This window comes from Apodemus sylvaticus, chromosome 6 (assembly GCF_947179515.1).
Source record: "Apodemus sylvaticus chromosome 6, mApoSyl1.1, whole genome shotgun sequence".
In the NCBI taxonomy this organism is placed as follows: domain Eukaryota; kingdom Metazoa; phylum Chordata; class Mammalia; order Rodentia; family Muridae; genus Apodemus; species Apodemus sylvaticus.
Genome location: NC_067477.1, coordinates 35,384,905 through 35,407,856, shown reverse-complemented (window position 1 = coordinate 35,407,856; position 22,952 = coordinate 35,384,905). Strand labels below are relative to the sequence as shown.

Here is a 22,952-nt window from a genome sequence, read left to right as displayed (position 1 = left end):
TAGAAGCTGAGTACTTGAGTGTGAAAGTTTTGTAAAGTACCATCAAGGAGAAAGGAGACAAGCTAGTTGTTTGGAGGACTTCCCTGTGTCTGTGTACTCAGAGCTGTGCCTCAATGTTAACATCCTGACTGTATCTAAACACGCTCTTTTCCACCATCCTGCTCTTCCAGATTCCCAGCTATGACCATCAGTCAAGGAAAACTTGGCTGGTGAGGGGAAAGAGGTCATGAATCCTTCTACTTCTGACCTGTTCATGTCTCTGTCTATTTGAGACCCAGAGTCTCTCTTGCCTGTCCAGGCTGGAGAGCTGCCTCTTCTCTTAGTATGACTCTGGTACTCCAGTGCGCACATACATCCAGCACACCATCAAATCCTCTTTGCAAACTCTCTGAAGTGGCCAGCACTGATAATGCTAGGTATTGATTCAGACTAGAGAGCGTTATAGATGGTCAAGGGAAGTCCAGAAAAATGAAATTGCTGGCTCCCAAATGCTGGTCCAAGAACTGACCCAGTCCTTATGTTTTTACTGGTCCTTGATAAAACTAGAGAAATGAGAATGTGAAACGTTTTGTATGACTCTGGTTTTTTGAGACAGGGTTTCTCGGTATAGCTCTGGCTGTCCTGGAACTAGCTTGGTAGAACAGGCTGGCCTCAAACTCAAATCCTCTAGCCTCTGCCTCCCTAGTACTGAGATCAAAGGTGTGTCTGATCACGACCAACTTGAAATTATCCATTTTTTAAAAAAGATTTATTTATTTATGTGTAAGTACACTCTAGCTGTCTTCAGACACTCCAGGATCTTGTTACAGATGGTTTTGAGCCACCATGTGGTTGCTGGGATTTGAACTCAGGACCTTCGGAAGAACAGTCGGTGCTCTTAACCACTAAGCCATCTCTCCAGTCCTGAAATTATCCAATTTTTAAATTGTGAAAATATATCTTATCCTATGTAAATAGGATGTCAGAATGCCCTTTCTTTTATAAAACGATACTGAGAGAAGCTGGGACTTCAACCTTGATGCTTTCCTTGATGCCCATTAAAATAACTTCAATTTAAGATTCAAGTTTATGCCAGGTGGTGGTGGTGCACACCTTTAATCCCAGCACTTGGAGGTAGAGGTAGGGGGATTTGAGTTCCAGGGCAGTCTGGTCTACAGAGCTAGTTCCAAGACAGCCAGGGCTACACAGAAAAATCCTGTTTAGTAAAACAGAAGCAAAACAAATAAAGATTCACGTTTATTTATCAATTTTCTTCCCCCACCTCTCTCTCTTCCTTTTCTTTTTTCTTCCTGTTTTTTCCTTCCTTCCTTTTCCCCCTCTGCTTCTTTCCTTTCTTCCTTCCTTCCTTCCTTCCTTTATTCCTTCCTTCCTTCCTTCCTTCCTTCCTTCCTTCCTTCCTTCCTTCCTTCCTTCCTTCCTGTGTTGGCAGGTGGGATCTAACCAGGGCCTGGTGCATGCTAGGCAAACTCTCTCTACCATGGAGTCCTTTCCCAGCCCCCACCTCTGTGGTAACTTTGAACTCCTCTGCTCAATTTATCCTGTGCCTCTGTCTTTTAAGTAGCTAGGATTACAGGAATGTACCACCAAACATGGACAAAATTACTGTTATTTATAAATATTAATACTTCTAGTAGCTCATGTCTGTAATTCTGGCATTCAGGAGGCAGAGGCAGGGCAATCACTGTAAGTTTAAGACGAGGTCACCTTGGTTACAAAGTAAGTAATAGACTAGCCAGGACTACATAGAGAGACCCTACCTATAAATTAAAAAAAAAAATTCTTCATTCCTTCTACTCTTTTTTTCTTCCTTCCTTTCTTTTTTCTTCCTTCTTTGAATTTTACTAATTCAAAAATATATGCACATATATACTACATACATACATGGCTAACTCTTCATGATACCTTACATGGGACTAAAAAATCAAATCCTAATCTGGATAGGTGATAGTTTATTGAAGTAGACTGGAAGGAGTTGCTGTTTGACTCAACTCTGCTTACAGGGGAAATTTATTCCCAAATCCTAATGCAGCATTTAAGGTAGCATGTCTCCCCCTGCTGGAAATGATGTTGGCAAACCAGGTCTTGAGTCTCTAGCAGTTCTGGGGAGGATTCAAATTATTAAGACCTGAAAGCCAGAAGAATCCTGTTTCAAACTCTGTTCTTCACCACAGGGACCTTAGTCCAAACAGGAATCCTTGAACAATGGCTTCAGGCCTCAGGCCACAGGAATCTATTCATACGGGTGCCAATTTACAACCCTGGAATATAAGTTTTGAAAAGGAAGAAAAAATGATTTGGCTACCTAACAATATCTACTTTCATAGACTTCTTCATATAGAATTATAGAGTAAAATAATCATAAAATTGTGCCTATCCATAAACACCACTCATTTATTTAGAAATTCAAAGTAGTTGATACAAAGTGGCCATCTCCTCATATGCAAGGGAAATCTGATTTATTTTCCTTTTTGAAGTTCAAGTCGGGCCATTCTTCATGGTTTTGCATATTTCATTTGTTCTTTTCTGCCTATATTATCTCACCTCCATGACTGTGAATCCGACTTTTGTGCTTAAAATTTTACCTGGTTTCCTCTTCCTCCTCCTCATTCCAACTAAAGATTTTTTTTCTTTGCTTTTATTGATTTGTTCACTTTTCTGGCACTTGCATTCTCTCATGTTGGTTATTAGAGCATTTTATTTCATGTGTTTGATTTTAAGGTGTCTGAGAGTAAAGCTCATTTTAGTTAGGAGCAGTAGGTCTTCCCCTTAGGAGTTGAGGAGTTATGCGTGATGGGCATAAACTTCAGTTCCCTCGTTTATAAACGAAGGGAAATAGCACCTGTCCTACAATAGTTGAGATGTCCCGAGGAAAATGCATGTAAAACTACAGGCTTTTAACCATTTGATAATGGTTAGCCACTGTTTTCATTTCCTCCGTCTCCCAAACAACAGCCTTACTATGTGTAGGCATTCATCTACTACTAGTTGGGAGGACTTATGCTAACAAGCACATTCATTCTCTAATACATTAGCATTATCTGTGTTGGGATGAATAATGTGATTAGCTATGACCTTTAAGCTGCTTGGATTACCAGTGCAGGGCCATTTGCCATCTACATCGGCAAGGTGCAATTTAACTTTCTGCAGTGTTAAGAAAGTGCGATAATCTTCGTGGTCCAATAAAGTCGTCATTAGCTGCACGTGACCACTGAGTTCTTGTAATGCTGCCAATACGTCTGGAAACGCAATACCCCCATTTTACTGAATTTTAACCACTCCTCACGAAGTACTGGGTTGGAGAGACAGGGGGCAGCTCCATAAGCAGCTTCAAACTGTCAGCAACCTACACTCGCTCATTTTTAGTTGTGAAACATTTCCCTTAGAGATTACGCTCATCTTGTAATTCGCTTTCCCTTCAGCGTGCTCGAGGGGCAATTTTCCAGGGCTGGGCATGGGTCTTCGTCTATAAAACCTGACTTCGCTCGCTGCACGGGGCTGATGCAGCCAAACAGCAATGCATGAAATCATCTCACTAAGATAATCAATTGCTTCTAGTCCTGGTGCACGGTCTGGGAGATTGACAGGAAATCAAACCAGGCGACAAGCGTGGCAAAAAATGTGACTGAGCCGGGACGCGGCGCCCGGCTGCCAGCCCGCGCGAGTCCTCCTACGCTGGGAGCCGCAGCCCGGCGCGTCCAGTTCCGGTCCCCACCCCTAACGGCGTCAAGGGGAACACACCCCGAGAACGACTTTCCCTCAGTATCCCCAAACGAATTCCAACTCCTGCCACGTGGCTACAAGCCACCACCCATCCCTTTGAAACCCAATCGTGAGATCTTGCCCTCAACACAATAACTCGAAGAACCGGACAAAATGGCGGCGAAGCCTTACGTGCCAATCATAGAGAGGACCACCGCCTTGGAGAGAGCGTCGCTCTCTCCTCGGTGCTCCGCGGCCTTCCGGCTAGAGCGGGAAGGTGGGGCGGGTCTCCAAGTGCCCTTCTAGGAGCACAGCGCGCAGTCTCCATGGTGCTGGGTCCGCGGAACCGGGCCACGTGACTGGCGAGAGCTGTTGTGGGGGCGGAGGGAGGAGAAATGGGCGGGAGGCGGTGCGGATAGCTAGAGACCCGGCGAATACCAGGTTGTCATGGAGTCGTGGGGCCCGGCTCGCGCATGCGCCAGCTAACCCGCCGGGCTAGTCATGGAGCGGCGACCCTGGCCCTAGGTGAGAAAGGCAGGGCTCGCTAGGCTCAGGGCACAGGGAGAGCTGGGATGGGGGTGAGACTGAGAGATTGGGACTGGGATCACCGAAAAAGCAGGCGGGAGCAGGTGAAAGGAAGGAGAGCGAAGCGGGCCCGAGGGAGAACCAGGACTTTGGGGGCACGGGGGCGCCAAAAACTGGGAGCAGAGGGACGCGCCATTCCTGGCTTCCTTTTAGTTGGTTTGCTCCGAGGATCGGGCCCAGTATGGGGAAGGGAATCTGGGGTGAGGCACAGACGGTGTGTAGGGACAGGGTTTGTATGAGGGGCAAGTGGTTGTGAGTCCCTTCGAGCATGTGTGCCTTGGCCTGGCCCTGGATACCATTACTCCCGCCGGAGGAGAACCCGAAGGCCTGAGGGGGTCTATGCATGGGCAGGTCGGTGGGCATGAGTGTCCAGGACCTTCGTTTAGGAGCTAGACGCAGGTGCACTGTCTAGCTCAGAGGCCTGCGGTCCCCTACTCTTACTGGTTATTTCTCCTGGATGGCCGGCTAGCCAGGCGTGGTGCCAGCGATAGAGACGTGAGGAAGAAACTAAGAAGTCAATGGTTAGTGGGTGTGCAGGACGGTTTTGATCTGGACCCAGGGCCAGAGTCAAGCTCTCTGTTTACTGCCCAAGTTCTGGCAGTAGGTATTGCCTGGGCATTTGCCCTGGAGACTGGTGGTATGCCAGTCACAGCATATAGTCCTGGGGTCTGCCCAGTTCTGCCCCGCTGAGTTGGCAGGCTAGTTGATGCCTGGAGGGTGAGCATGCTGCCTGGCGCAGATGTCCTGTGGGCTGGTGCGAATGGATAGGTGGGCACTGTTACTGCGAGCCCCCTTTTTGAAAGTGATCTGAGAACGTTCTCTGATTCACATGCCCCACCCCACCCCCTTTGGAAGGTGAGGATGGAGAGAGCCACCGGAGAGGGCAGGGTCCTCGACATGACTTTTTTCAGCCAGTTTTGAGAACGGGAAGGAGGGTGAAGGAGAATATGAATAATAGACATGTAGGTAGGAGAAATTTCCACCACTAAAATACTCATTCTCCGGGAATGATATTTCTGAAAATGCAGATCAAAAGAAAAAAAACGACTTCAGAGAAAACCTAGTAATACATTTGTGCTTCTAACTGGGATTACTCATGGGTTTATGGCTGATCAATTCACTTTCTATGGCCTTATCACTTTTTTATATGTAAGCTTTTCACCTCACACCTCTCTGCACGCATGTCATACACGTGACACATTTAAAGGGAATGTGAGCTCCCAGGAATGGTGCCAAGTAGCTGTAAAAAGAGAGTCCTAAAAGCTCCGTGTCAGAGCCTTGCCTCTTAACCCTTTGATTGGCCTTTTCATCCCAAACTCAAAATTCCCCAGAGATTGTGGGTCACACTGGCTTTTAACTTGGTTGGTATACTTGTCCCTATGGTTTCATCTTAGAATGAGGGGTATATTGGACTACACCTGATAATTAGACCTGGAGGTGATCACGGCCTTTGAAAATGCAGTCTTGACCTTCAAGTTGTTCAGGTGTTTTGGTGACTACCAAACTGCTTGGGCTGCCAGAGACTCTGCTGAACTAACAATAATACATTTTTGTTAAAATTTATTATTCTCTTGACTACCTCACAAGTTTGTTGCAAAGTTGAAAACAACATAAAGATAGAATCAAGGACTCTGAGGTTCTAGAGCAGTGGTCTTCAATCTTCCTAACACTGGGACCCTTTAATACAGTTCCTCATGTTGTGGTGACCCCCAACCACAAAATAATTTTTCATTGCTACTTTGTAACTGTAATTTTGCTACTGTTATGAACTGTAATGTAAATATCTGTGTTTTCTGACTCTTATGTGACTACTGTGGAAAGGTCTTTTGACCCATAGAAGGTTTGGGACCCACAGAGTAAGAACCACTGTTCTAGAGACAAATAATGACTCTAATGTAAGAAGTGAAAACCGGAAGTGAGCCCCAAGTGCTGTGAAGCACACTTCCGAGAGTGTCCTCTACCAGGTTATGTGAGCGCTGACTAGTTTCCCGTTATGATCTTACTATCCACTGTCTTAAGGCGTGCTGAGGGGAAAATGGCACCTCTCTGTTGTTCTGCCCAGGGCTTCCTCTGGTGTGCTGCATGTAAGCCCACTTCCTCCAAAAGAAGAGAGGTGTGTGTAGCTCTCTGTTCTCACATGGGCCTCCTCGGCTGGAACACTAAAGCCTTTTCCTCTGCCTGAACAGAACTTTATCAAAAACAGAGACTCATATTTTTAATCTTTTTGCATCTAAAATAGACACTTTACCATTTTAAAGTCAGTTGTGTGGGCTTTGTTTTTCTTCTAAAATGCCACCAATTCCCCAGGATATAAAGTTTTAGAATTTAATGGATTTGTCAAAGTTTTAGTGTTTTGATTCTGCAGTCAGTATTCTATAATTTCCCTGTGAACCAGAGTAAATTCCTAAGTGTTTTCCTGTAGCTCCACTAACTGCATTTTAATAGCTAACATCGTAATAACTCTCCCAAGTCTTATGACAGGATCATACAGACTAAATTGGGATGCTTTCTCTAAAATGCCTGTAAAATATTCTGTTTAGTAAGATATTGTGACGTTTCTCAGATTTTTAGTTGCAACTGCCGTGACCTGCTCTTCTAATCTGGATCAACAGCTGGTCAGACCCGCATTACTCTGAGTACCATCCGGAAGCCACTTCTAGTTTCTTTTTAAAGAAGGCTCTATTCACTTTCACATAGTATTTTAGGAAAATTACACTGTGCACATTTGTTAGGTTCATACAAAAGGATCCTGCTTTAATTAGAGATACAGCTTGACATTTCCACCTGCCTTTTAAACAGGATGGTCTAAGCTATCAAACATCAGAGCTGTCAAACATAAGACGTTGCTTTGCGCAGTGCTCTGTAAGATGTGGCAATGGCATGTGGAGGGTTAAGCGTGTGACTGACTAGGGGGACAGTCCTGGGATATGAATTGCCGAGGCTGACAGACCCTGAATGAGATAGGTGTGGGGCACAGTGACTTTTCACTTGAAGTCACAGTTAGAATTTCCTCCCATTCAGGTCTCTTTAGTCCACTGCAGGTGTCTCTAAGCATGTGAGCGCGAGGTTGCTCAAGAGTGCGTGGACTCCTGTGTCCTGCTCATTGTACCGTGAGTCTTTGCCCTAGTGTTTCTCACGAGGTCCTGAACCAGCAGAAATGTTCAGGTGTGGGTTGAGGGAATTCCAGGGACAGTGCCGCTTAGCTGAGGTGTGTGGTTTTACTTAGGACAGCTGCGTAGACTCATGAGTGGATTGTGAATTCAGTAATTTCTGGGCTTTTCGCACTCCTACCCAGTTTCATCATTATTGTTTTCCTTGGTGGTACCCTCTTTTCTTACCCCTTGTTTTTGTTTTAAGACAGGATCTCGCTAGGTAGCCCTGGCTGGCCCAAAGCTCACTATATAGACCAGGTTGGCCTCCAACTCAGAAATCTGCCTGGCTTTGCCTCCCAAGTGCCACCACTCCCACCGCTCCTTAGTTATTCTGCAGTCTTCTCCAGCGTGCATGACTCCAAGGCACTGCCTGTCTGTCCTGTGTGTCTGTTCTCCCATCTCACCCCACCCCATTGCCCGAGCACGACATTGTGCTCTGACCTCCCTGGCCATTTTACTAACGAGTATACCAAGTTCTTCTCCCTTCAGCCTTCCCATTGGCTTGGAACACACTGCTGGTCTACCTGTGCCCTTTGCCTCACTAATGTGTGCTGCTCCCCACCCCACCATCGCAGCCACACACTTTCTGCCGCCCAGACAATAGCCTCACACCTTCATAGCCTGTCTAAGCAATCATGAGTTGTATGACTACTTGGTTAATATCTGTTGTTTTCTCACTAGATCACAAGCTCCAGGAAACCTACAGACACAAATAATTCTATTCTCTGAATCCTCAGTCTAGCACAATGGCCAGTTTATATGTTTACATGTTTCTGAATGTCTGAAGATAATGTATCTGAGCCTTACTTCTTCCATTGCAAAACGGGGCCATATAAGTACTTACATTTAAATTTTTTTATTCATTTTATATGGGGGTGTTTTGTTTGCATGCATGTCTGTGTACCGCTTGTGTGCCTAGTGCCCACAGAGCCCAGAGAGGGCATTGTATCATCTAGGGCTCGAGTTGTTGTGAGCCATCATGTGTGTACTGAGTTCTCTGGAAGGTGGCCAAGTGCTCCTAACTGTTGAGCCATCTTTCCAGCCCACTCCTTGTAAGCACTTTTTACATTTAAACATTTATTTATTTATTTATTTATTTATTTATTTTGCTTTTTTGGAGACAGGGTTTCTCTGTGTAGCCCTGGCTGTCCTGGAACTCACTCTGTAGACCAGGCTGGCCTCGAACTCAGAAATCCGCCTGCCTCTGCCTCCCAGAGTATTAGGGTTACAGGCGTGCGCCACCACCGCCTGGCTAAAAAAAGTTATTATTTTACTTTTTCACTTTACAGCCTGTTTACTGTCCCCCCTACCCAGTTACCTCTTCTCACAATTCTTCCTGAGTAAGCACTTTTAAAATATTTTGTGTGTACATAAATATTTTTGCTTTTATGTGGTGATGCTAGGGATCAGACTTAGGTTCTAAGCATACCAAGTAAGTAAGTGCTTTACCACTGAGCTATTCCTCAGGCCTGCAAAAGTTTCCTGGTTTTTTTTTTTTTGTATTTTTTTTGTATTTTTTTTATTGTTGTGTTTCTGTTTTTTTATTTTAATTTAAGTCCAAAAGTAGCATGTAGAGGGCTAGAGAGATGGCTCAGAGGTTAAGAGCTGTCTTCCAGAGGACCTGGGATCCAACACCCTCTCACAGACATGCATATGGAGAAACACCAGTGCACATAAAACAAAAATCAATCACTAAAAAAAAAGTGGTGGATGGGACTAGTGAGATAGTTCAGGAGGTAAAGGTGCTTGCCACCCGACAGGACCCCAAGGTGGGAGGGTACGACCGACTCCTGTCAGTGTCTTCTGACATCGACATGTGAGTCATGGCACATGTGTGCTCATACATGTATGTGTGCACACAAAAATAAACCAATAAAATAAATGTAAAATAGGCTTTTGAAGCAGTGTGTGTGTGTGTATCTGTGTATGTGTGTATCTGCATGTGTGTGTGTGTGTGTGAGAGAGAGAGAGAGAGAGAGAGAGAGAGCGACATTGGTTGTACTCTGCTCAGTACTCTATTCTAAGAACTGACAGGTTTGAGAAACCCTGCACTGTTGAGTGGTGGCACTAGGTCACAAGCCACACATGTCTACTGGGAAAGCACGTCTTGCCGGTTGATATTACCTCTCCTCTCCTCCGGGAGGAGGGTGAGTTTATCTGGTTACCCATTTCAAAAAGCCTAATCAAATGTCCCTTTGTTAGCAGCTCACAAAGCTTCCACTGAATGTGGTTGCGTGCCTTGAAATCGTGCCTTGAATTCGCAATGGAATTAGAGGGCAGCAAGGGGATGGTGAGCCTCCTTTTGGGTGGAAACCGTCTGTTTAGTAAACTTGAAGCTTGGTCAGCTGAGAGCACAGAGAGCTGTAGCTGGGTGAGGCTAGTGCTCTTTGTCCTTCCTCTCCTCACCATTTGGCTCCCCTCGTCCATGCTCCAGGTGATGACTTATGTAATTGTTGTTCTTCACAGAGCAGTTCATATGCAAAGAGTACCTGTGATCCAGCTTCCAGCCCTCGTAGACATGGAGAGGAAGATCCCATCCAGAGAGAGCCCCAGAAGACTCTCCGCCAAGCCAGGCCGAGCCACGGAGATGAAAAAACTAGCCCGACCACTTGGTGCAGTCGCCGCTGACTCAGACAAGGACTCTGGCTTTTCAGGTTAACCATGTCTTACTCTTCTGCCTTCTACTGAATGATTTGCATGGAAACCTTCCTCCCTGAAACTTAGTAGTGTAAGAAAAACAAGAAGCTTTCTCACACAGGATAAATTACTCTCTGAGCTCTTATGAATAGTAATTATGAGAATGAGGGTGGTAGTGGAGGTAATTCTGTGGTATTTTATGGTCTATGTCTCTATGTATCTGTGTATCTTTCAGTCTATCTGTCTGTCTGTCTGTCTGTCTATCACAGCACCATGGAGTTAACTCTGAAAAAATAATTTGATATCCTTTTTCAATTAGACTTTTCAACTTTTAATACTATATTTCAAACTGTATCTACTAGAAAAAAAATATTTAAACATGGCCTGGATCTATAGTTCAGTTGAGAGTGCTTGCCTGGTATTCAGGATGCCCTGGGTTGGATCCCAGCACTTTATAAAACCCGGGTGTGTTAGCTTGCTGTGCCTGATACCCTCTTGTAGCCTTTGAGGGCTCTTGCATGTACATGGTGCATGCATATACAGACAAACTAGCAGGCGCACGGGCGCGCACACACACCCACACCCACACACATACAAAAGAAAACAAACAAATCTTTGAGCTGGGTATGGTGGCACACGTCCTTAATCCCAGGATTTGGGATGCAGAGACAGGTGGATTTCTGAGTTTGAAGCTATCATGGTCTACAGAGTGAGTTCTGGGCCATCAGGACCACACGATGAAACCCTAACAAACCAACCAGATCAACCAAACCTCCCACAACAAAATTATCATTAGTAGGACTTTTCTTTTCTTTTCTTTTCTTTTCTTTTCTTTTCTTTTCTTTTCTTTTCTTTTCTTTTCTTTTCTTTTCTTTTCTTTTCTTTTCTTTTCTTTTCTTTCCTTTCCTTTCCTTTTCTTTTCTTCTTCTCTCTCTCTCTTTCTTTCTGATTTACTTATTTTATGTATGTGAGTATACTATCGTTCTCTTACTGTTGCTCTCTTCAGACAGGCCAGAAGAGGGCATCAGATCCCCTTACAGATGGTTGTGAGCCTCCATGTGGTTGCTGGGGATGAAACTCAGAACCTCTGGAAGAGCAGTCAGTGCTCTTTCATTGTTAGCTGTTGTCTTAGGGTTTATTGCTGTGAACAGACCCCATGACCAAGGCAACTCTGATAAGGACAACAGTTAATTGGGGCTGACTTACAAGTTCAGAGGTTCAGTCTATTATCCTCAAGGTGGGAACATGGTAGCATCCAGGCAGGCTGGTGCAGGAGGAGCTGAGAGCTCAACGTCTTCATCTGAAGCTGCTAGCAGAATACTGGCTTCCAGGCAGCTAGGATGAGGGTCTTAAAGTCCATGCCCACAGTGACACACCTGCTCCAACAGGGCCACACCTTCTAATAGTGCCACTTCCTGGGCCGAGCATATACAAACCATCACAGCTGTCCTGAGCCTTACCCAAATGGGCTGGCTGCATCCCTCCTTAAGCTTCTTAATTTTGTGCTAACACTCTTCTATTTGTAGGTCTGATAGTAGTCAGTGGCTTGAAGTACCCTTACAGTGCAACTAATGCCAACAGTGTTGTCCCAGTAGATTCTCAGGATGATGGGGGACTCAAGCTCACTCTCCTGAGAATGGAGCTTTTTCTAGGGAAAGATACCCAGGTATGTCCATATCTCCAGGTGTTACCCAGGTTCCACCCGTGTTACTAATTTACTAATTTATGGTAGGAAGTGCTGCTGTCAGGAAATCTAGGACTCTTCCCTTCTTAGATTGGTGTGCTTCGTCTCATAGGCATGCTGAATGAGAGGCTAAGATATAAATAGATGATTACTCAGAGAGGGACAGCACTGACCCAGGGATTAGAACAGAGGAATTAGTGTCCTACCCCGGGCCAGGCCAGTCCAGGGAAGGGTGAGCCAGCCTATAGCACTGTGGTTTTTGTTGTTGTTGTTGTTGTTTTAGTGTAATTGTTTACCAGGCTTGTCTTATGAAGTTCACCCGAAGCACCAGACAGTTGAAGATTTAGATCCCTAGTCCCTCCCAGAGATTCTGGAACTGAGGCTGCAGAAGGAAGGTGGAAAGTCTGGAAAGCACTGAGGGCTTTTATCTCTTTCAGTATCACACTTGCTTTGGCTCTGGGTCTAGAGCATAAAGGTAATGCAGGCTCACTGTAAATGTTTAAATGCTTGGGGGAGTCAAAGAAGAAACCAGACTTTACCCACAGTCCTTCTGTTTGTAATTCCCAGGACCACTGGCATTCAGCTCCTTCTTCTAAGGTCTAACTGTGTCAGTCCAGTTGTTTTCATAAGTACTGTGCTGTTCAGACACAGTGGCAGTAAGTAACAGTCGCCCCCACTCCTGTTTCAGAAGGTGGCTCCAGTGAAAGCTACTGGCCATTCTTGGGGCAGGTTCCAGGGAAATGTCCCTATCTGAGTTAGTCCAGCTACCTTGGATATGATGAAATTTGTACTTGATCTTAGCCAAAAGGCTGAAAAGCACTTTGGTAAAATTTGCAAAACTAGGGCTAGAAGAGGGCTCAGTGGTTAAGGGCACTGTCTGCTCTTCCAAAGGACCTGGGTTCAATCCCCAGCACCCACATGGCAGCTCATAACTATCTGTAATTCCAGTTCCAACAGATCTGATGCCCTCATACTAATACACATAAAATAAACTAATTTTTTTGAAGAATTGCAAAACCAAGATGGAGTGTGTTTTCTGTTTTAATTATTTTCCTAAATTTATTTCAAGAAATTTCAAATCTAAAGAAAAGTGATTGAGTCCTTTACCAGAAAGCTACTTCCTTCAGATCCACGGGGATTACTGTTTTTGCCCTATTAACACTCCTCCCCTGTGTACATTGCTTAATTGTTTGAAAAGTAAACTTCGAACAATTAGCATTTCATTGCTAAATCTTTAGTTTAAATCTCAGAAGCAAAGACATTTCTCTCTATATAATTATAATGCCATCATCACACCCAAGAACGTCAACCCTTGAGGAATACTCTAACTGCGGGGCATCTGATTTCCCTGTTACCATAGTGAAGTCCCTGTAGCATGTGCCACTGGCTTTTGACTTTTGGCACCAGCATCTAATTGAGTGTGCATTGCATGAAGATAGCCTGCTTTTTAATCTTATTTAATCCAGAGTAGCTGTCCATCTTTTCTTTCCTTTTCTTTATGATATTGATGTCTCTGAACACAACGGTAAGATAGTTTGAGGAGAATGCCCCACATCCTGGATTTTTTGATAGCTTCCTCACATTTGGAATCATGAGTGCTACATTGGAGATGTTGTATACTTTCCATTGCAGAACACAAGGAAACTTACAATAGCCTTATTCCGTTTTTGTTTGTTTAAAGATTTATTTATTTGTATGCATGTGTCTCTCCATGAGTTTGTACACTATTTACATGCAGGTGCCTGTGGGGGCCAGTACAGGGCATCAGATCCCCTGGACCTGGAGTTACAGGAGGCTGTGAGTCACCTACTGTGGGGCCTGGGAACTGAACCTGGGTCTTCTGTAAGCGCTCTTACTGCTGAGCCATTTTCAGCCCCATTTCATTCTTGATGATACTCTGATCACTTGGTTAAATGGTAATGCACCACATTTCTTTGTTGTAAAGATAACCTTTTAGTCAAGCCTGGTGGCACATGTCTAGCATCCTAGGTTCTGGGGAGGCTGAAGCAGGTGAATTCTTGGTCATGACCTGCCCGGCCTCTGAGTGCAAGGTCATAGGCAAGTATCATCAACCTGCCTTCTAACAAACCCCTAGCCAGTGTTTTATCGTCCGTTGATGATCTTGCCTTGAACTGGTTACCATCCCAGTGATTTAAAGGTTGTAATCTTCTAATGCTGTCACTTTGCCAACTCAACCTTTTAGTGAAAAAATATTTTCCTTCTTCTGTTTCATTTTGAGTATCATCCTGGATTTATGGAATTCTTTAGTAATTATTTATTGGTCCTTTATCACCATTATCTGTTATGTACGTTGTCTCCTGTGACACCTCCTGCAGTGTTTAAGTAAAAGGAACAAGCTGTCTAGGTTCATCTTATGTCTTTTTAGCAAAAGACTTGTAGTAATTCTTTGTCTAGGATACCTGGTTCCTTTTCTTTTTAACGATTTATTTATTTGTTTTATTTATATGAGTACACTGTACCTGTCTTCAGACACACCAGAAGAGGGCTTTGTATCCCATTACGGATGATTGTGAGCCACCATGCGGTGCTGGGAATTGAACTCAGGACCTCTGAAAGAGCACAGTGCTCTTAATCACTGAGCCATCTCTCCAGCCTGACACCTAGTTCCATATGTGTAGAATGCATTTCAACTCCAAAGTCCAGGAATCACAATTGTTTCTAGTCTAGAAGTATCCATTTGGATTAACTGTCTGACCAAGAGAAGAACTCCAACAGCCATAATTTTTGACAAGTGTCACCAGACTTTCTGAATTAAACCTCTGTTGATAAATATCTTCCTGATCACAGTCTTTGCCAAGCTGTACAAAAAACATTTACAGTTTATCTTGCCTCATTCAGATTACTCTGACATACTTAATGGGCCCTTTCTCTTCTCTTCTCTTCTCTTCTCTTCTCTTCTCTTCTCTTCTCTTCTCTTCCTCTCTCCCTCTTATTCCTTCTTTTCTTTCTTCCCTTTTCCCTTCCCTTTTCCCTTTCCTTTTCCCTTCCCTTTTCCCTTCCCTTTTCCCTTCCCTTTTCCCTTCCCTTTTCCCTTCCCTTTTCCCTTCCCTTTTCCCTTCCCTTTTCCCTTCCCTTTTCCCTTCCCTTTTCCCTTCCCTTTTCCCTTCCCTTTTCCCTTCCCTTTTCCCTTCCCTTTTCCCTTCCCTTTTCCCTTCCCTTTTCCCTTCCCTTTTCCCTTCCCTTTTCCCTTCCCTTTTCCCTTCCCTTTTCCCTTCCCTTTTCCCTTCCCTTCCCTTCCCTTCCCTTCCCTTCCCTTTCCCTTCTTTCTTGGCATTGGCTACCCTGGAGCTGGAATTACAAGTGGTTGTGAGCCACCCTATGTGGGTTCTATACCTGAGGCTGCCTTGAACTTCAGGTGCTTCTTGCTCAGCGTTCTGAGTGCTGGATTATAGGTATATGCCACCATACTGGTCTGTTCTGACCTCCCTGCAGCTCCCCAGTCTCTCTATCTTAGTAGTACCTCATGTATACCTTTCTCAAACTCACTATGTAGTCAGAGATGATCTTGGGCTCCTGATCCTCTTGTTTCTACCTTTTGAGTGCTGGCATTGCAGGTATGCACCAGACCTGGCTTCCGTGGTACTTGGGATGGAGCCCAGGGCTGAGTACTTGCCAGCAAAGCTCTCCGTCAGCTGAACTACATGTTGGTGAGCATTTAGGGTAGTCCCAGTTACTTCTGTAGAAGGTACGTGGTCTTTGGGTTCATTTTTGCAGGCATCTGGTTTGCATTCCTTTTATATGAAATTTACATAGGGAGAATATTTGTATTGTCTCCCATCACCGCAACCATGATACCTGATAGGAAGGATTATGTTGGTCATAGTTTCAGATGGTGTCACCTTTGAGGTGGCTACAGTGGAGCAGCTCTGTCTGTGGAGGTAGAGGTGTGCAGAAGTGGGCCAGGAGCAGAGAAAGCAGGCCAAGCCAGAGCCTGCTGTTACCTGCAAAGGCCTGCTCCCAGCCATCTACCAGCCAAGTCCCACTCCTGAAACCTCTGTGCCTTTAAGACAGAGCCACAAGTCGGGTATCAGGCATTTAAAACCAGGGCCTGTGGGAGACCTTTCAAACGTAAACCACAATAGCACCCTTTCATGCCCTGTTGTCCAGGGTTCCCAGTAAGCACTCAGCTGTTCAGGACTTCAGCAAAGTAGGTACTTAACAGGGTGGCCGGGATAGCAGAAGGGACAGTTCGTTTCAGCTTTAACAACTGACCTAAGTTTCTTTTCCTGCCACTGTGATAAAATACTCTGATAAAAGCAACTTATGGGAAAAGGGTTTATTTCAGCTCACAGTTCAAAGTTATAGTTCGTGGAGGCAGCAGGGGCCTGAAGCAGCTCCTTCCGCACGCCCACCCACAGTCAGGAGCAGAGAGCAGTGAGTGCCGTGCTCCCTCCCTCGCTCACTCACTCCCTTCAGAACGTGTACAGTCCGGGAAGAATCCCTGCTCCTGCCGTAGTCAGTCCTTCCCACGTCAGTTAACCTAGCCTGGACTCCCTCACAGGCGTTCTCAGGGGCTGAACCTGATCTAGATAACCTTTACAGGTATGCCTGGGGCTTTGTCTCCTGGATGATTGTAGAGTCTGCTAACAGCTGTCACTAACCATTCACATCAGGACATTCAGGACGGAGCTATTTTCATTTCAACATGGATAAACATTTTAATTGGCTTTGCTTTTTATATTTTGTATCCTTTGGTTCCAGGGCCTCTGAGGATCTTGAGAATGTTACATTTTCTCCCCACTTCTCACATTTTCTCCCCACTTCTTAAAAACGGTTTTTAAAGTAATGTCCTGGCCCAGATGAAGTGGCTCAGCAGGGAAAGTCACTTGTCACCAAGACTGACAACCTAGTAGCAGAGAATTGACTCCCAAGGCTGTCCTCTGTCCCTATATGAACAGTATGACATGCACCCACCCCATCTATCCACACAAAATGTTAAAAGGTGTTAAAATAAGAAAATACAAGTAACCATTTAATCGGTCTTCAACCGATTTCTCTTGTGATCTGGTAATGATTGCTTTCAAACAAACCCTGATTGGCCCAGGGTTTTCTAAAAGTTTTGAACAAACTCTTAGAACTACTACTACTCAAGCAGAGTAGTTAAACCTGTGGAGCGGGAAAGATAGTTACTGAGCAGCCAGTGACAGTTCCGACCTGCGTGCACTCACAGAAACCCCCATCCAGGGCCTCCTTTCTACCTGGAGCCGGGTTATGAGCCGTAGCTCAAGTGAGCTGACCATTTCTCTGCCCACCAGATGGGAGCTCAGAATGCTTGAGCTCGGCAGAGCAGATGGAGTCGGAGGACATGCTGAGCGCCTTGGGCTGGAGCAGAGAAGACAAGCTGAGGCAGAGCTCCAGAGCTGCAAACAACGCCTTCCCCACGCTGTCCCCCATGGTCGTCATGAAGAACGTGCTGGTCAAGCAGGTGAGGGGACGCGGAGCCCACAGTCTCTGCACTCGGGCTTCTCTGGGCCTCCCATGTGCTTGTGCGCCCACGACCACACTAGGTGACGCCCATGTGGCCTGACAGACAGGGCTGCCTCAACTGCTCGTACAGGTACTTTTTTTTTTTTTTCCCAAGACAGGGTTTCTCTGTGTAGTCCTGGCTGTCCTGGAACTCACTCTGTAGACCAGGTTGGCCTCAAACTTAGAAATCCTCCTGCCTCTGCCTCCCAAGTGCTGGGATTAAAGGCATGTGCCGCCACTGCCCTACTAAAATTTATTTTTTTAAGCTTTAGTTTTTTATTTTTGCTTTCTTTTTCTGAAACATTTTTTAAAAAGATTTATTTATTTATTTTATGTATATGAGTACACCATTGCTCTCTTCAGACAGAAGAGGGCATCAGATCCCATTACAGATGGTTGTAAACCCAATATGCTTGCTGGGATTTGAACTCAGGACCTCGGTGCTCTTAACTGCTGAGCCATCTCTCCAGCCCAAGCTTTAGTTTTAAGGGTGTGTGTGTGTGTGTGTGTGTGTGTGTGTGTTAAGCAAGTACTCTACCATGCCTTCTTCTCATCTGAGGGCACCTGAGCTCACATGTGCACACACACACTTATACTGAAATTTATACATACTCTTGCACACACATGCACGCACACACAAAACACTCAGGAGTGAGTGAGGTAGCTTCCCCAGCAGAGGGACACAGGAAGGACGGCTGGTCAGACTGCTAGGCTGGGCAGGAGATAGGAAGCTTAGTGACAGGCTTCCTTCATGGAGTCACTCCTGGGTTTCCTTTAGTTTTGGGAGTTTCTTAGTTTTTGTTTTGAGACAAGGTCTCCCATAGCTCAAGCTGATCTTGAGATCCTTGTGTGGCTGAGCGTGAATTTGAGCTCTTGATGTTCCTGCTTCTATATCCTGGATGCCAGGATGATAGGTATCTGCCACTGTGCCAGGATTCTGTGGGGCTGGGATCCAATAAAGAACGCCAGGTATGTTAGCCCAGCACTCCGCCTGACGAGTCGCCGGACCTGAGCTTAGCCTCTGTTACCCTCGCCAGGAAATTGCACTCTGGTCTTACTGCCTCATTGGACTGCACCTGCGCCATTATTTCATCTGCCTCCAGTTTCTTTTGCTTAGTGATAGCTCTTGATTAAAAACAGGGATTTCAGCCTGGAAGGATAGCTCAGCAGTTCAGAGCACTTGTTCTTCCAGACGACCCACGTTTGTCCCAGCACCCATGTTGGACGGCTCACGACCAGCTGTAACTCCATCTCCAGGGATCTGACATGGGGACCTGCACTCATGTGCACCTACCTAGTCACAGGCTCGTCACACAGGCAGAGATGGGATGTAAAAAAACAAACTCCCCAGAGTTCTCCCTTAGGAAAAAGGTTTGTGTTTGTTTTTGCTTCGCCTTCTTTAGTTTTAAAGTGTGATGCAGATGTAAGTGGATTTCAGGCCCCCTCCCCGTCTTTACCACAACTTCCCTGTGCTTGAGGGCGCCCGCCACAGCTGAGCAGCCCCTCCCTCGCCTTGGGTGGAGGCAGGAGGCTGCTGTCTTCTGTGTGGGTGCAGCTGTTCTCTTGCTTTGTCTCCAGGGCGGCAGCTCCTCCCAGCTCCAGTCCTGGACCGTGCAGCCCTCCTTTGAGGTGATCTCCGCGCAGCCGCAGCTCTTTGTCCTTCATCCACCTGTGCCTTCTCCTGTCAGCCCCTGCCATGCTGGGGAGAAGAAGTCAGAATGCAGAAACTACTTGCCCATTCTAAATTCTTACACCAAAATAGCCCCCCATCCAGGCAAAAGGGGCCTCAGCTCAGAAGACAGGGGGACAAGTGGGGTACTGAAGAAAGTCTGCACGGAGAGCCTGGGGCCAAGCGTGTCTTCCAGTGAGCCAGCCAAGACTGGCCGAGTGCTCCCCAGTCCTTCCACTCCAGCCCCGCCCAAACTCACTGAGGACTCGGCTCTGCGAGGAGTCCCCTCCCTCGGGGCTGGCGGAAGTCCACAGACTCTTCAGCCCGTGTCCAGCAGCCATGTGGCTAAAGCTCCCAGTCTGACCTTCGCCTCGCCTGCCAGTCCTGTGTGTGCGTCAGACAGCACTCTGCATGGCTTAGAGAGCAGCTCCCCTCTCTCCCCACTGTCAGCCAGTTACAGCTCACCTCTGTGGGCTGCAGAGCACCTCTGCCGCAGCCCAGACATCTTCTCCGAGCACAGGCAGAACAGGCATAGGCGCTTTCAGAATACCTTGGTGGTCCTCCACAAGTCTGGCTTGCTGGAGATCACTCTGAAAACCAAGGAGTTGATTCGTCAGAACCAAGCAACTCAGGTGGAGCTGGACCAGCTGAAGGAGCAAACCCAGATGTTTATAGAGGCCACCAAAAGCAGGGCTCCTCAGGCATGGGCCAAGTTGCAGGCATCACTAACATCTGGGTCCAGTCATTCAGGCAGTGACCTAGATGCATTGTCTGATCACCCAGACATATAGCACAGAAGCACTGTCCAGTTACTGAGTTAACCCCTTTGCTACCACAACTACACTTGTTTTCCACAGCCTATTTAAGAGCTTGTCTTTCTAAACTCACCCACAAAGCCACGTGCCAGTCCCGGCTGCTGTCTTAGTCTGTGGTCCATGCACAGGTTAAGTGTGTGTAAGTTCCTCTGAGGACCTCCAGCTGGCAGCAGCCGTGAGTCCCTGAACCTACAGGCACTTAGCTGGATCTTGGGACAAAGGAGAGATAGATGGCTGTGTCTGTCTCTTTCAGCTGTTACTCCTCCTCCTCCTCCTCATTGTCCAGGACCAGGGTACAGTGACATGGATGAGCGTATACAGTGACAATTGTCCAATCAAGGAGTAGGTGACCTAAGGATCCTTTCACTGTCCTCCCTCTAGCATGTTAGTCCCAGAGAAAAAGAAGAGGATATGTTTTTGTTCTACCAGGCGTGTGCCTGCTGAGCGAAACCTCCAGTGCTTTGGGCAGGTGCCTGGGTGCGAGCATTTTCCACAAGGCTTTGTTCTTATACTTGTAAGTGAAAGGGAGAAAGGGCAAAGCCGTCTGACTCACACTCATCACACCAGATCTAACTTTACAAGTAGGCAATACTTAACTTCAGATTTTTTAAAATATAGAATGGAATTAATACTGTCTGGAATTGTATTTGATGAATTGCTTTTTTGATTTAAGGGTCAAAGAAGCCAGCATTTTTGGTCACTAGCTGGAAAGTTTTGTTAATTTATACTTGAAATAGCACAACCTGTTCAAAAGGCTTGAGATGGGGCTGCAGAGGCTCAGCGAGGAAAGGAGCTTGCTGCCAGCGACCTGAGTTTGATCCCCTGAACCCACACGATAAGAGGATAACCTACTACTGCAAACACATACACACACACACACACACACGATAAATAAATATAAAATTAAAAAACACAAGCTATCATCAACATCAAAGTAAACCAATCATAAGCTTGAGGTGGCTTGTGTTGGGTCCTCAGGGTCTAGTGTAAGCCCGCCCTCTGCTGTCTCTTGTCTGTGCCTCACCCAGCTGTTTCTGTGAGGGAAAAATGATTGTGTTTATAAATTTATAAACAAGTTAAATTTATAAACAAGGCCACAACAATCAGAAAGGATCCTTCCCTGTTTTTGCATCTGGTTCTCCCTTGCCCTGTGATGGCGGGGCCTCCGTGGAGCAGTCTTGCATCTTGGGTCAGATGTAGGCAGCAGGGCTGAAGCGTCCTGCCCCTCTCTGAGGCTGGTCTGTAGGGCAGGGAGCCTGAGGAGTTTCCATGTCTTCAGTTTCCCTGTGCTGGTAACTAAGTGTCTAAATGGTAAAGAGCCAAAGGCTTGTATCCTCTCTGTTAACATTTTCATCCTGCTGGAAATCTGTGTTCTTTACAAACTTAACTTAGATTTTGTGACCAGTATCTTTTTCTGCAGAGAGTATGCTCTTGGGGCTTTACTAGGTCCAGAGTTAAGGATCACATGTACTACAGAGTTGGTTGTAATTCTAACATAGTTTAAAAAGTATAAGACTCAGGTTGGCTCTACTGTACTCATCAAGATATATGATTTAGATTTGACTGATTTAAAGATAATCAACTTGGTAAAATATTCTTTGGTCAGCATAGAATTATTACCTGCTGTTTGCTTTCCGAAAGTTTCCAAAATCAGAGTCAGTTTTTCTGGGCCGACTCGGCTTCCCCTGAATCTGTATGGCATTGTGGCCGTTCTGCACTCCACTAGGAGGCATCCTTTCTGGCAGAAGGTTTGGCAGGAAAGCCTTAGAGACAGGTACATTCAGAGCAGCCTGGGCACCGGCTGTGAGTCTTACCGTGTGTCAGAAGGCTGGGAGCACTTGCTGGGAGCCACATGTATTCCACTGGAAAAGCCCTCTGTGGTGCTGTAAGCCTTTTGGACTCTTCCTCCTAGACTCTGGTTTTCATTTCCCTTCCTGTCCCCATAAAAGATGATGAAAGCCACCATGGATCCTCACTGCTGGGTGGGGGGAGGGTTAGCCCTCCAGTCACTGCTCCTCTGTGATCTTAGAGGTGCAGCTGCAAGTCTCTAGGCTGTTAGCATAGTGCTCTGTTCCTGGTGCAGCTGGAGGCAGACAGACTTCAGTGGAGAAGCTAGGTCTTAGAGGAGCTCTCCTGTGAGGCCAGAGGCCAGCCCAGCACTTGGAGGAAGTCCTGAGTGGACCTGAAGAACCTTCATTGGTTGCCTCAGGCTGTAAGTAGCAGTGGCCTCAGTGCATGCTGTGAGCTCTTAGGAAGCATTATGTAGGGCCGTTTTCCCAAGGTGAGAAGTCAATTTTAACTCAGAGCAACCCATAGGAGAGCCTCTGTCAGGTTGTATTGGCCGTATTGAAACACATTTTGAAAGGTTCCTGACTGAAATTGGCTATAGAATTTAACGTCGTTTGTAATTTACTACACTGTTTTTATTGATTATTCTGACTTTTTTTCCCTAGTATGATTCCTTCAGCAGACAAGTTACTCTCACACATATACTGAGTGGCTTTCCAGCCACATCCTCCTTAGGGTAGAGACTATTTACCAAATGTGAATTCTTCTAAGAAAGTGTGAAGTTGTGTAGAAATTGACTGTGAAATGTCAAAGAAAAAAAATAAAAGTCACTTACTTGAAAGCTATTTGGTCTGTTTGCTTTGTAACTACTTAGAAATTCTAAGGCCTGGGCATGTAGCCATGGGTAGAGTGCTTGCCTAGGGTGTGTGAGGCCCTGGGCTCTACCCCTAGAAGCACTGCCCCTCCATCCCACTTCCTCAGAAACCCTGCAAGTTTCAAACACTGTCTTGTGTTGTTTGGGATATGGAATCGCTTGCCGAGCACTGGAGACTTTGAGTGCCGCATAGCGGCCTGGAGAGCCTGCCCGGCTTGCAGGTTTTCAATGTAGGAGGTGGAGGAGCAAGAAAGCCCTCCAGTGCCTTCCTGCACCTGACATGTCCCAGAGAGAACTCTGAAATAGCAACGTGGCTCTGGTTGTATACTGGGATGAAATAAAGCCACGTTAACTGAAGTTCTTACTACAACAGAGGGGTCCTTAGCAAGATGGCTCCGCCTTCCTCTGCTTCCTCTAGGGAGATGTCTCCCTGCTATGATGTTCTCCCTGCTACCCTGAGGACTGCTTCCTGGCATGTTTGACACCGGAGTGGAACAAGCTGGCTCTCCTTAAAAGGTCTGCAGAGTTGGCAGTGCGACGTCTTGTAGAAATATTTCTGGCC

At 46.0% G+C, this 22,952-nt stretch overlaps 1 protein-coding gene across 2 annotated transcripts; it reads left to right on the top strand.

Moving 5' to 3' along the window:
• The first annotated feature begins 4,109 nt into the window (after window positions 1–4,109).
• Window positions 4,110–22,361, top strand: Cipc (CLOCK interacting pacemaker). 2 transcript variants are annotated; one of them, XM_052185352.1, is made up of 4 exons: window positions 4,110–4,224; window positions 9,903–10,090; window positions 17,034–17,203; window positions 18,823–22,361. In XM_052185352.1, exons 2-4 carry the CDS (start codon window positions 9,913–9,915, stop codon window positions 19,702–19,704), a joined length of 1,230 nt encoding a protein of 409 aa, XP_052041312.1. In that variant the 5' UTR covers window positions 4,110–4,224; window positions 9,903–9,912; the 3' UTR covers window positions 19,705–22,361. The 2 variants fall into 2 exon arrangements, with proteins under 2 accessions (XP_052041312.1, XP_052041313.1); XM_052185353.1 differs by lacking the exons at window positions 4,110–4,224; window positions 9,903–10,090 and adding an exon at window positions 18,437–18,615 and having other exon boundaries at window positions 17,109–17,203.
• The last annotated feature ends 591 nt before the right edge of the window (window positions 22,362–22,952 follow it).

Coding starts and splice junctions, on each gene's coding strand:
- Cipc (XM_052185352.1), top strand. CDS start 9,913: ATGCAAAGAGTACCTGTGATCCAGCTTCCAGCCCTCGTAGACATGGAG. Junction 10,091..17,033: donor CAAGGACTCTGGCTTTTCAG/GTTAACCATGTC, acceptor TCTGCCCACCAG/ATGGGAGCTCAGAATGCTTG. Junction 17,204..18,822: donor AGAACGTGCTGGTCAAGCAG/GTGAGGGGACGC, acceptor CTTTGTCTCCAG/GGCGGCAGCTCCTCCCAGCT.